Consider the following 13,589-nt stretch of genomic DNA (forward strand, 5'->3'; position numbering starts at 1 on the left):
TGTCCTTACAAGCCCTTGTCCCAAGCCCCTCTCCAGCTTTCCTGCAGCCCCTTTAGGCACTGGAGCTGCTCTAAGGTCTCCCCTTAAGGAGGAGTACCAATAGAAGAACAACATTAGGCATGCAATTAATACACAACCAGCTCCTCTTATTAGAAGAAAAGCAGGGGCTTGAGCTTGTCCATGCTCTTTGGAGACTCAGAAGGCTCCCTCCTAGCCCAGCTTCACATCAGCCTTAATCCAGGGCAGGCACCTGATTTTATGCAAGATACACTCATCCCATCCTACCCCTCGAGCAGGCACAGTTACACTGGTGCTGAATTCCTCATGGAGAGAAGGAAACAGCTCTGGTGGCAGGAGATGGCTGTACTGCTTCAGCTCTCCTGGCAAAGCTGAAACCCTGTGTTTCAACGAGCTCTGCGTTGTATCTGCAGTATCTAACCAAAAGCTCTCACTTATCTCAGTGCTCCCTGACATTCGCTGCGCTCTCTCCTAGTTCAAAATCTCAAATCCAGCCAAAAGGACTCTCCCTGGGGTGGAAGAGGAGCAAAAACCAACCAAAACCCCCAAATGCCCCTCCCCTGAAAACGCCCTTTCACCCCCTGAAGCTAAACACCCACCGAGACAGAGACCAGGTTACCTTTACCTCTCCCCAGCTGCTGAGCTGCTGACAGGGCCCCCCCCCACTGCCTCAACAGCACTGTCACCCTTTTCCTGCTCTTTCCAGGCTCATTCCTCATGGATTCATTAGAAAGCAGCTGTGCCTCTGGCAGGGCAATCTCCCTCCCAGCTTTGCCCAAAAATCCAAGGAAAAACCCCAAATTTCAGGAGAGGTAACGGAGAGATAGAGGAAGGCCTTCCTATGTAACCTCACTGCAGAAACACCTACCACAGTAGGGAAGCCCTGGGAGCAGGAACAGGCACCCCAGGACACAGGGATCAGAGATGTAGCCAGGGTGTGATGCTGGATTAAGGGAGGCAGGCGTGAAGATCTTCCCCTGCCATTTGTTCCCCCATGTTTGCTATTTCCTACTGACCCGTGCTCCCTGCCCCCAGCTTTCGGGCCCTCCAAGCATGGTCTGTGTGCCATTTAACGGGAGCCACCCCACGGGAAAAGCAGGGAGAAGAAAGGGGAAAGAAGGAGAATGGGAGCTTCCCAAAAGTAAAGCCAACAGCAAAGCAGAAAGCTGTTAAATGCACCTGACAAGCACGGGAGAGATGAACGGCACTGAAAGCCTCCAGGCTCTGTTACTGACTGGGGCTGAAGCACCCCGGGTGTTCCCCTGCCATGCCCTCAGCAGCATCCTCCCACATCCTCCTACATCCCGGGAGGGGGATCTGGCAGCAGCAGGAATGGGAACACCACAGAGAGCAGCGGAGGGTTGCAAGGCTCTGTCGCTGTCCAGGCTAAGATGATCTCCCAGCTTTGTCAGATGGACCTGGCCATGGCAAGGCTTTATCTGGTTATTACCTCATTTATTTTTTCATAGAAATCTATCATAGAATCCCAGCCTGGGTTGTGTTGGAAGGGACCTCAAAGCTCCTTCAGCTCCAACCCCTGCCACGGGCAGGGACCCCTTCCACTGGAGCAGCTTGCTCCAAGCCCCTGTGTCCAACCTGGCCTTGAACACTGCCAGGGATGGGGCAGCCACAGCTTCTCTGGGCACCCTGTGCCAGCGCCTCAGCACCCTCCCAGGGAAGAGCTTCTGCCTAAGAGCTCAGCTCAGTCTCCCCTCTGGCAGGTTCAAGCCATTCCCCTTGGCCTGTCCCTACAGGCCCTTGTCCAAAGCCCCTCTCCAGGTTTCCTGCAGCCCCTTTAGGCACTGGAGCTGCTCTAAGGTCTCCCCTTCAGGAGCCTTCTCTTCTCCAGGCTGAGCCAGCCCAGCTCTCTCAGCCTGGCTGCAGAGCGGAGCAGAGCCCTTGCATCATTTTCCTTTGTTAATGGCTAAAAAGCAGTATTTGCAAGAACCAGCCATGCCAACAGGCAGGCAAGGAAATTTTTCTGCTTTGACTTCTGTATTGTGGTGGCTTTGTGTTTAGTGACAGCTTTGCAAGGCTGCTGCATGGGCACGTTCACAACCGCAACATAAACAAGCAGCCTCAAGTACGTTCTTTAATGGGAAGTGCCAGTTTTAAATATAAAGTCGCATATTGTGCACCTCATGTCTGCCTTTCATCATCTATCAAAATAGCAAAGCCCATCGCTCCCACTTCAGCACAAACAGAACATGTGGGAAAACTTGAGGCAGTTTAGTAGGAAAACGTGATACATCCTTACTAAGAAAAGCTCCCGCTTTCCTCACTATGGGAAACAGTTGCAAATGAGTTTCTGCAGCCTGGAACTCCACTGCTGACAGCAGGGCAACAGAAACGCTGCACTTAGCTCTTCACAACTCCCTAACCTCCCTGGGTTCACTGCAAACCACCAAGCCTACGTCCGCCCAGCACCCCCAGACCCTCCCCTCCTCACCCAACGCAGCCTTGCGTGCACACACCAAAGAATTAAATCTTCAAACAGCTCACCATAGCCCAAATTAAAGAGACAACCTCATCTTCCAGAGAATTTATTACTTTCAGTGCTGTTGCCACAGGTATCCAAGTCTGAACGTTGTTTAAAGCAGGCTTTCAAAGGGAATACGGACTCACCTACCTCCAGGGAAAATGCATTTACTTTGTTCAGTACGCTATAACTTAAAATCTCTTACATGCACCAGCTTGTAACTCTTTGAAAACCTCCCCTGCTTCAAGTGTATGTTATGAACTTCCCCCGATCAAAGCCATTCCCTCGACAATGAGCCTCATCTCACCATCCTCACCAGCACAGAAGCACCCAGCGAATTTCAGGCGTGGAAATCACAGCACAGACCAAAAGGGGACTCCCCCTTCCAAACCCACCGAGATCCTGAGCGAGGGAACTCCCTTGAGCACAAAGCAAGGAGGAAAAGGCATTTAATGGTGAATTCACTTACTCAAAAGGGAAGGAAAATTGCTGCATGCGGAATCATCTGTCAGCAGGAGTCTGCCCAGGCTCCTGTTCCAACAGGACACAAACCTGGCCCCGTGCACTGTTTCCAGAGGGAAGGGGAGATGGTCCCACGCTCCATGCTAACCACGGATGATGCCTTACCTTGCACAACCATCTGCCTCAGCTTTATTTCCCTGCTCCGCAGAGTCCCAGCTCATTCACTGAAACAAAGGCATAGCTGGAACGCACCGACTCTGCTGAAAACTCCGCAGCCACAAGGCGACAGCCCCATGCCACAGCCTGGGCTGGGAAGAGACAATGAAAACTTCTTTGCCTCCTGCCACTCCTCCTGTCTTAATGGCAATTAAAAATGGCTATTTCCATGTGAAATTTAGCACAAGCGGTTTCCTGCTCGAGGCACTGTTTAATGAAGTGCACTGGGAGAGAGCTCAGTTCTATCACTTTAGTCATTTATGACTAACTACGACATGGGGGGGGGATGAAGGACACGGCTTTCAATGTTGTGCTACTGCAAATCATAAACAAACAGTGTGGGGAGGGGATGATGAAACCGCTGCCTTCCAGGAGCAGGACAATAGGCACACACTGAGTGTCCCGGCTCACATAAACCACCAGCAGCAAATGACACAGCTCAGGCTGGAGAGAGCACAAGTTGCAGCTCAAAGCCCCAGAAGAGCAACTTCCCTGCGGTGACCTATATGTGCTATAAATGCCGCAGACACGGTCGGCATGACGTCAGCTCCATCCTAGTGGCAATTGTTTGGGCTGCTCCTTGCCAAGAAAGCGCAGAGCGGAGGTGCTGAATTGTCCATGCGGCGGGGAAGCTGAACCAGTTCCTCCCCGGTGCATTTAAGGACAGAAGTGAGGGAAACAGTGGCACAGCTTAAAATAAAAGCAGGAGACAAAGAGTAAAGCAAAGGGATCTCAAAAGCTGGAGGGCGTGCTCGAACACTTTGAACCTTCCTGACCTGGGAGGGAGAAACGGCCTCCCCTTTGCAAAGAGAGCACCTGCACGAGCAGGTCAGGGCAATCTGTTGCGGCCTTTCAATACCTTAAGGGAGCTTTGAGGTCCTTTCTAGCCCAAACCAGGCTAGGATGCTATGAATTATTAATTGGGATCTGAAAATGAGTTTACTTTGGGGCAATTTTATCCCCGGCATTTTCTAGCAGCAGACTTTGCTCCCTTATTTGCCAGCTGAACTCTGGAAGCAAGAACTTCATCACAGCAAGTGAGGCATTTTGGCCAGAGTCATCAACCACTGTCTTGTCCCTTGACTCCTAACTTCCACTGGGGAGGAAACAGCCTCAAGTTAAGAGCTCCTCCAAAAGGGAAAAAAAGAAAAGCTACATACTGCACCAGGACTACCCCATGGAGGAGAGAGATGTAAAGTGAGAGGCTAGAAATCCATGTGTCCACGGGTGGGTAAAAGCAAGAAACACCAAGTTTCCTGGTTCATTACCTTGGAGTCACTACAGTAACCCCCATTAATGAGATAATGGCACTGTGGTGCACACCACCAAGCTAAGACTTAGGGAAACCAGCATCAACTTCTCCTTTCTGGACAGCAGCAGAGGGGAAATGCTGTGCCATCTTTTATCAGTGGTACAGGATCCGATCGAACAGGACACATTAAAGATGAAGCCTAGGCATTCCCTGCAAGGCAGGAAGATTTAGGGAGCTAATCTGCAGGACCAGATTACAGCATGGCTGCAAGGCACTCCGCTGCCTCAGCAAGTCCAGATCCCCAAATGCAAGGACCATCTGCTCCTCACTGTCTGACCACATCAGGGTTGGTGACAATTTGACTTCAAATCAAATTCTGAGACGGATGGCTGGTTCCGTCACTGGGCATGGGTTCATATCTGATTGTACCTTGCTGTCCATTAGTGAATTAAGATAAATCAGCATCAACAAACTATGAAAACAACCATTTGCCACTATCTAGGACGTGGTTTGGACACCTTGCATCCTCCCCACAGACACAGTGCACGCTGTGCATGGCACATGTTGTTACCATCTTATTGCAGTGATTCATCCCACCCAAAAAACCCTCTCTGAGGACCAGAGAGAAGTCACAAAGCCAACACGCAAATGAAACATGCCCCCTGCTCTACGAAGCGCAGGCCAAGGATGACTGGCCAAGGGGTAACTGCGCTGCTGGAGCAAAAGGCTTAGACTCGTAGAATCCCAAACTGGTTTGGGTTGGAAAGGACCCTTAAAGCTCATCCAGTTCCAACCCCTGCCACGGGCAGAGACCCCTTCCACTGGAGCAGCTTGCTCCAAGCCCCTGTGTCCAACCTGCCCTTGAACACTGCCAGGGATGGGGCAGCCACAGCTTCTCTGGGCACCCTGTGCCAGCGCCTCAGCACCCTCCCAGGGAAGAGCTTCTGCCTAAGAGCTCATCTCAGTCTCCCCTCGGGCAGGTTAAAGCCATTCCCCTCGGCCTAACCATCTCTAACCCAGGATGCCCACAGCAGGACGAAAGAGCCGCCGCAGAGCCCTGAGACTGGGACAGCAGTGATTGTGCAACTGCCTTCAGAGCAGTTGTATAATACCGGTCCTCTCTTTATGAACTGCTCGCAGCCAGACTCAAAAAGCAGCAGCCCAGAGGAAGGGTGGTGTCAACATTACCTTTCAGTCACCCGAAAGAAAAAAAAAGGGGGGGGGGGTAGAGACAGAGAATAAAAGATTTTGTGTCATTTTGGCTGCTGCACGGCCATCGGAGGGAGGTCTGGTCGCTGCGCTGGCTGCACCAGAGCCCTGCTCGCAGCCGCTCCTCACTGGCCAGCATTAGAAACCCAACAGCCAAGCCAGCCCCCAAGCAGGAAATGAATTAATGCAAGCTGCTCCATGCCTATTCTCTCCCTAGCAGGCAGCACGTATTTTGTGGATTATTTTAACAGCAGAAGTCACACACAGAAACACTGGAGAGATCAGCTTCCATCTGGGGTAACCCAAAAGTTTTCTGCTCTTGAATTTCCCCCAGCATCCACTCAACAGCTTCCCTCCATGTAAAAATGTTTGCTCGAAACCATCTTGACATGCAGCTAAATAGTGTAGTCTGAAAGCATCAGATTTCCCTGGGCAAAACCAGGCAGAAGCAGGGCAGGGCAGAGAACTCTCCTCCTGTGCAGCTTCTGCAGGTTTCCCTGAGAGCTGCCCACAGCATCCCGTGCCACCAAAGCTGCTATCCAGAAATCCCACCCAGGTTCCCAGGAAGCCTCCTGCTGTGAGGGCATGGCCATTCCACATGGCCAGGAGTTACCCTGGACAGTTTATGTCAGCCCAGGGTAGAGAAGGTCATGTTTTAACCATCCATAAAGCATCAGCATGTTTCAGCAAGAAGGGCAAATTACCTGAACTTCCTGCATGCCAGATGCCCTGCACAGAGCAGCTTCCTGGGCAGCAAAAGCCTGGCAGGGCATGGCATCATCCTGCCATTCCCCGGGTGAGGAATTCTCTGCTTCAGCCTCAAATCAACCAGTGCTGCCTCTCCCCATCAGATATCTGAAGCCATGGGCCCTTCAGAGAATCTCCTATCACAGCTGCATCACCAGCCCACTCCTCCCTGCTCCCAAAGCCCTTTGATGTTTTCACCCCTGGTCCCTCCTCAGCATCCGCATCTAGTGGAAGAAGCCTCCGGCAGAGGTTGGAACTGGATGAGCTTTAGGGTCCCTCCCATCCCAGTCTGTGATTCTGTGATCCTGGCTGGCAGAGATGGGGCCACTCAGCACTTCTGGGAGCCGGGTGAGCTGCCGGCTTCAGGGGCAGGGCATGATAGGTGAGGCTCTGGTCAAGAGCACCCCAAAACCACAGTGGGGTCCAGCTTGGAGGCTGGTGAATCAGCTCCAGCCATCCCTGCTGCCTGCCTCCTCAGGACAGCCATGCTGGCTGGAGGCATCTGGCCAGGAAGGCTCTGCAAAGGTCCCTTTGGGAATGCCAGGATCCCACCCAACAGCAGGAAGCTAGAGGCATCTGGCCAGGCCTCTTCGGGAACACTGAGATCCCACCCAACAACAGGGAGCTGCTGGTGGGGTTGAACAGAGCAGACATCCAAACTCCATCAGTTTCTTTTTGGGCAGCTGAGCCCCAGGAATTAACGACTACCAACACACCTTCAGTGATGAACAGCAAAACTCTGGGAGTACATGTGCAGACACACGTTCATCTAAGCAACCTCAGAGACCAGCACTGCCTGCCTGCTCCCAGGTTGCTGCAACACAACAACCTTCAAACCAGGTACTGATTTCTGGAGACAGATCAGCAAGAACAGCTTTGCCTACCCACAGACACATGGAGTAACAAGGAAATCACCCAGAGAAATACTAGCAGATCACCACCAGAAAAAATACGTAACACAAAACTACAGACACCCCTCCTTTGGGGTCTCTGGAAGCAACGCAAATTTACTGCAAGAAACATTATGGTGTTAAGTAAAAAACAATTCAGATGACAGTACCTGATCCTCCAAACTGAGTGCTCGCTAGGGTCGTGGGTCTGTTTTTTCCATTAGCCACCGGCAGAGGAAACATCTAGAAAAACAAGAAGATGAGAGAGAAGGGAAAAGAGACTTCAGCATGTTAGGTTTACCGTGCTGCTGCAAAGGGGGTCAGACTGGGTAGGTGGAGGGGAGGAAAGAGGGGAGAGAAGCACTTTATCGATGCAAAACACTTTCCTTGTGTCCCTGCTACATAGATCAGCTGCAGGAGGACAAGAGAGCAGCACAGCTGTGCACTAACATACACACACATTCCTACGTGCATGAACTCCTGTGTACACAGTGTGTCTGATTCCTTAGGTGCAACCAAAAACCATCCAAGAGGCAGCACTGCTGTGGTCAAAACCAACAGTTTCTTCCCTAACTCATTCCCCATGGTCCACAATACAAGGTGCCCACGGGGCCATGGAGAAAGGGCGACTCCATTAACAAAAAGATAGCAGGAAATGACAGCACCCCCCCCTGAGACCAGAGCACCCAGCAAAGCTTGCTCTAACCTTGAACACCACCCCAGCACCCCCAGTGGTCCAGGTCTCATTCTGTGTCTCCTGTGTTCCCCAAGCCCATCAATGGCAATGTGCCCAGGGAGGACGTGGGCTGCCTGGGGGCTCCGACTGGTACAGCCAGAGATGACTAAGCCACAGACTCCAGTGATGCTCAACCCTGGTGCAGGAAGCCTCACACCAGCTCCAGAGGGAATCATAGAATCCCAGGCTGGTTTGGGTTGGAAGAGACCTTGAAGCTCATCCAGCTCCAACCCCTGCCATGGGCAGGGAACCCTTCCACTGGAGCAGCTTGCTCCAAGCCCCTGTGTCCAGCCTGGCCTTGAACACTGCCAGGGATGGGGCAACCACAGCTTCTCTGGGCACCCTGGGACAGTGCCTCAGCACCCTCCCAGGGAAGAGCTTCTGCCTAAGAGTCCATCTCAGTCTCCCCTCGGGCAGGTTCAAGCCATTCCCCTTGGCCTGTCCCTACAGGCCCTTGTCCCAAGCCCCTCTCCAGGTTTCCTGCAGCCCCTTCAGGCACTGGAGCTGCTCTCAGGTCTCCCCTTGAGGAGCCTTCTCTTCTCCAGGCTACCCCAGCCCAGCTCTCTCAGCCTGGCTCTAGAGCAGAGCTGCTCCAGCCCTCACAGCATCTCCGTGGCCTCCTCTGGCCTTGCTCCAGCAGCTCCAGGTCCCTCTTGTGCTGCTGCCCCAGAGCTGGATCAGGACTGCAGGGGGTGGGGTCTCCCCAGATCAAAGCAGAGCGGGAGAATCCCCTCGCTCCACCTGCTGCTCACGCTCTGTGGGTGCAGCCCAGCAGAAAGAACCCCCCCAGCCTCACAAAACAGTTTCCACCCCTGGTGCTCTGGGGGGCCCAGAAGACCCATGACCCAACACAGCCCTGGGGTCCAGTGGGAGAAGCTGCACCAAGAGCAAAGGTATTTAACTCACAATTAGGAAGACCAGGGTATTTTACAGTATCAGTCACTGCAGCTACTTGCTTGCTCTACTGCTGCAGCTTCAGTATCACAACAAACTGCTGCTCCTCCTGCCAGGGAGCTTCCTCAAAAATACCTGTATAAATATTTGCAATATATGTTGGGAGGCTTTCAGAAGCTGTTATTTAAAAATTTATATGCACCTGCACGCTGCAGAAAACTAATTCTTCCCCACACAAATGGAGCTGCAGCCAATAAAACAACTGGTGGGAAAACGCTTAGGGAATTAACATTTTAATATCCTTTTACTACTCAAGATACTTTTACCACCAAGTCATTTGAATTTTTATTATTTTTAGCTTTGCAATTTCTGAACTACTCAAAAGTTTAATGCTTTGAAGATTAAACAATGCCATGGCACAAGAGCCTACAGAAAGGCAGCGTTTCATGCCCTGACATAGCTGATGTCTGGCTGCGGTCAGAAACATTCCTCTGTGCGAAACCGTCTGCCCAGCTTTGTTTTCACAAATGCTGCGGAGGAAAAAGAAAAACCAGCCCAAAAAACAACAGTGAAATGTGGCAGGGATGCAAAGAGAGCAGTTAAGGAACCAAGTGCCATTCAACACCAAGGGCACAAGTTTGGGATTGCACAGATCCATGCACAGAGGCACATTATGTCTATGAGAGAGATGGGTACCTAAAGAAGGTGTGAACAGCGTTGAAGTAGCAGCCTGCGTGGACAACCAAGCACCAGCCTGCAGACACCAGCCCTCCTGCAGCTTCACCCCTGGCATAACCCACCTCTCCCTGCACCCTCCTACAGGGAGCCTTGCAACAGTGCCTCTGAACATGCACCATGGGGAGGGTCCTGCTGCACCCCCAAGAAGCTGTTGCCCACCCGGGGTGGGCTCCGGAGGCACTTGGGATGGGTGAGCAGCCCCACCATCAAATACATCATGTTTCCTCAGGAAATCGGGCTAGAAAACAAAACCAAAGCCCGGCAGCACAAAACACTTGCAGCCTGCCTCCCTCTGCAACACCGCAGGTTTGTCCTGGCCTCCCTTCCCCATCCCCTGCCCTTGGAAGACAGTGTTGCTCTTTGCAAACAGATCCAAAAGGACTAAAAATGGCTGTTTCATGGCTGAGCCCACCCGGCTGGTGCACGCTCCCTCCTCCTGAGGTAGGGAAGAGGACTAAGGGAAAAAGCTATGAGGGTGGTGAGGCACTGGCATAGGATGCCCAGAGGCCTTAGAGCAGCTCCCAGTGCCAAACGGGCCAACAAGAAAGCTGGAGAGGGGCTTTGGACAAGGGCCTGTAGGGACAGGCCAAGGGGAATGGCTTGAACCTGCCAGAGGGGAGACTGAGATGAGCTCTTAGGCAGAAGCTCTTCCCTGTGAGGATGCTGAGGCGCTGGCACAGGGTGCCCAGGGAAGCCGTGGCTGCCCCATCCCTGGCAGTGTTCAAGGCCAGGTTGGACACAGGGGCTTGGAGCAAGCTGCTCCAGTGGAAGGGGTCCCTGCCCGTGGCAGGGGTTGGAGCTGGAGGAGCTTTAAGGTCCCTTCCAACCCAACTCAGTCTGGGATCCAGTTAAGTGGTTAGAAACCCCCTTTCCCAATAGCAAGAGGCATTTCTGCACATGCAAGTGGGGGAAGAATGAGATGCATGAACATAATGGTACCAAGCAGCAAAAATCAACGATGACAACAACCGCAACAACAACAAAAAAAAAAGGCAAAAGGAAAGCACTGCTGGCTCTTTCTCACAGCATTTCTGTTAAATGCTCGCTGATGCTAAAAAAACCCCAAGGTCTGAGCAGCAAACATGAGCGGAGCAAATGAACAACCTTGTTCCATTGTGCAATAAGTGCTTTCTATTTCTGCAAAAGAGGTGGTGGGTTGGGTGTCCCCCCCAGGCCTTGGGCAATCCCCAGCACACCCCCACACTGGGGATGCTGCTGGGGTTCCCTCCCCACCTCTGCCTGCTCAGAGACAGGTTTCGAGACTGATGCAACCCCTTCCTGCTCTCCCTGCCCTCGGGACTGCGGAGGCACAGACCCCTTCCCACACCAAGGCAAGCGGGGATGCTAAAGCAGGGTGATGCGGGCGAGGGGGAGCCCCGGGGTTCCCCCTCAATACACACATCACTCGCCAACTCCGGGTACTGTTTTGGTGGCTTTTGGTTGCTGCCAGGTTGTTTTTCCACTGGGGTGTGGGCTGAAGCCGTCAGGGTGTGCTGCCTGCAGGAGCCCCACACGAGTCATGCTCGCAGGCAAAGTTCACCCACCCACTGCAGATTTCCTTTCTGCTTTTAAAGGCTGCTTTGAAAAGAAATGTGGGGAGGGGGAGGGAGGGGAGGAACTGGAGCTGGCACAGACGGACCCAGGCGTTGAGGAGGGACCCAGGCATAAGCGTTTGAAGAGCTGTAATTGGGTCATTACTCGGCCTCTGTTGGATTTCAATAACGGAGATTTAAAGGGTTATGTAAAAGCCCCTATCTTAAGTTGATGTATTTGGTTTCTCAAGTCCCATCTCCAGCTTCCCTGAGAGCTGACAACTTCTGCAGACCCTTGTAGCTCGGTTTCCACCTTTCCCAAAATCTTCTCCCTCCATTTCTCCCAGGCTAAGAGATGCAAATCCAGTGCATGGGAAGATCCAAACGTCCACCACTGGGCAGGTTACAGCTGAGAGACCCCACACTTCCAACAGGAAACTCATAAGGAGGAAAGGGAATTTGCCAGACACAAGTAACAATATCAAGGAGCATCTTGTTTACTGTGCAGCTCTATCAGTGCCTCAGTGCTTTCAAATGTGAAAATAGCTCTTTCCACTTTGCCTACTCTTCCACCTTATGAACTCCAACCCAGACCAACCTCCGGCCTCAACTCAAAACTTGAAATCCATTTTGCAGCATGGAAAGTATCCAGCTCTTAATATGGGGAGAGGAGGGAATGTGACTCCATCAACACTGCCAACAGGCTGCTTCATACATGTTCATTTAAGACGGACCTTCCTGACTACAGCCCCAAACACCCACTGCGGTGTGAGGGCAAACTTCACGACTGCTTCACACTAAACAAAAGTGAATTTTATTGTGGGGCACAGCTTCAGCATTCTCCAGCACATCAGAAGCAGCAGCGGTGCGGGCAGAAGGAGCTTGCTCAAGCCGGTAACAGCTTGGCTTTCACCCCCAGTTCACTGGCTGGAGCCACGAGGGCTGGCACGCAATGAGAGCAGTCACTTGCAGAGACATCAGACGGCAGGTCCTGTGTGACTGCTCAAGCCCCTGCCCACCCTGCAACAACTCGGCGAGCTAAGAACCCACCCTGACAACCAGCATCCCCGCAGCATATGGTTAATACTCTGCTAATAATCATGGCTGTTAACAGCATTTCACTTCTGCCAGAGACCCAGGCTGGCACGCAGCCGCCTGCCTCTATGCAGCTTGGCAGGCATGCTCTGCGGCATGGACAGGCCCCCAGCCCTGTCTGTGTGCCTCCTGCCTGCTCCATTCTGCCTCTCCCCATGGCATGGAGTGCCCCTGCCCTACAAACACACCAGCCCAGCCAGGATACCTGCCTGCACCTTCCCACAGCACACCAACCCTGGCAGCATGGAACAGCTGAGATGATGCACAGAATAACCATAGCGAGTCATAAAAGGCACACACTGCTTTGGGCTGGAAGGGACCTTAAAGCTCCTCCAGCTCCAACCCCTGCCACGGGCAGGGACCCCTTCCACTGGAGCAGCTTGCTCCAAGCCCCTGTGTCCAAACTAGCCTTGAACACTGCCAGGGATGGGGCAGCCACAGCTTCTCTGGGCACCCTGTGCCAGCGCCTCAGCACCCTCCCAGGGAAGAGCTTCTGCCTAAGAGCTCATCTCAGTCTCCCCTCGGGCAGGTTAAAGCCATTCCCCTTGGCCTGTCCCTACAGGCCCTTGTCCAAAGCCCCTCTCCAGCTTTCTTGTTGGCCCATTTGCCACTGGAGCTGCTCTAAGGTTTCCCCTTCAGGAGCCTTCTCTTCCCCAGGCTCACCCAGCCCAGCTCTCCCAGCCTGGCTCCAGAGCAGAGCTGCTGCATCCCTTGCAGCATCTCCATGGCCTCCATGCTGCTGCCCCAGAGCTGGATGCAGGACTGCAGTACCATACTGGTGCAGGTGACCACAGCATGAGCCCTCACAGGCGAGCACCTCCTGACAGCACAGGCCAAGGGCAGCTCTAGCCACAGGCAGCCTGTGCCGTGAGCTGCAAAGCCTGCCAACCACAGGGCAAAGAGTAACGCACCAAAACCGAAGCCTAATGAACAGGTTAAGCTGGCAACCCAAATCTACAGGCAGGATGCTTTCTTGAAAGCTCTCCTCCAGATTTGCAAGCCCATCCTGGACTACTGCCAGGAAGAAGTGGTGAAAGAAAGCTTATAAATTACCTGTACTTTGGGGCAATTATAAAGGGCAATTTGTTCTGAGGTAGACACAAGCACGCTGCTGTGCACACCCCAAAGCAGCCATTAGACTGCAGAGCTGGGTGGTTGCCTCTGGCTCACTTAGGTGCACCTTAGAGATTCCTTTGATTTTCACTCTTAGTGCTAAATTACATTAAGCCCAAAGCTTTGGGCAAGCATTTTGCAGATCAATAACTATCCGAGGTATTTATTTATTACAGAAGGCACGAGTCTTTCTTTTTCAGGACTGTAA

General features: G+C 52.6%; 1 protein-coding gene across 19 annotated transcripts in view; it reads right to left on the reverse strand.

Annotated features, from left to right (window-relative positions):
- Positions 1-13,589, reverse strand: part of TCF3 (transcription factor 3) — a 69,385-nt gene that overhangs the window by 49,839 nt on the left and 5,957 nt on the right. For all 19 annotated transcript variants that reach the window (XM_057424570.1, XM_057424554.1, XM_057424566.1 and 16 more), the window contains exon 3: positions 7,444-7,516. In XM_057424570.1, coding sequence (XP_057280553.1) covers positions 7,444-7,516 — 73 coding nt within the window. The remainder of the gene's footprint in view (positions 1-7,443; positions 7,517-13,589) is intronic.

The sequence above is a fragment of the Pezoporus wallicus genome, unplaced genomic scaffold, assembly GCF_028554395.1.
Source record: "Pezoporus wallicus isolate ANWC-B61680 ecotype Strahan unplaced genomic scaffold, APGP_CSIRO_Pwel_v1 contig_8376, whole genome shotgun sequence".
NCBI lineage: Eukaryota > Metazoa > Chordata > Aves > Psittaciformes > Psittacidae > Pezoporus > Pezoporus wallicus.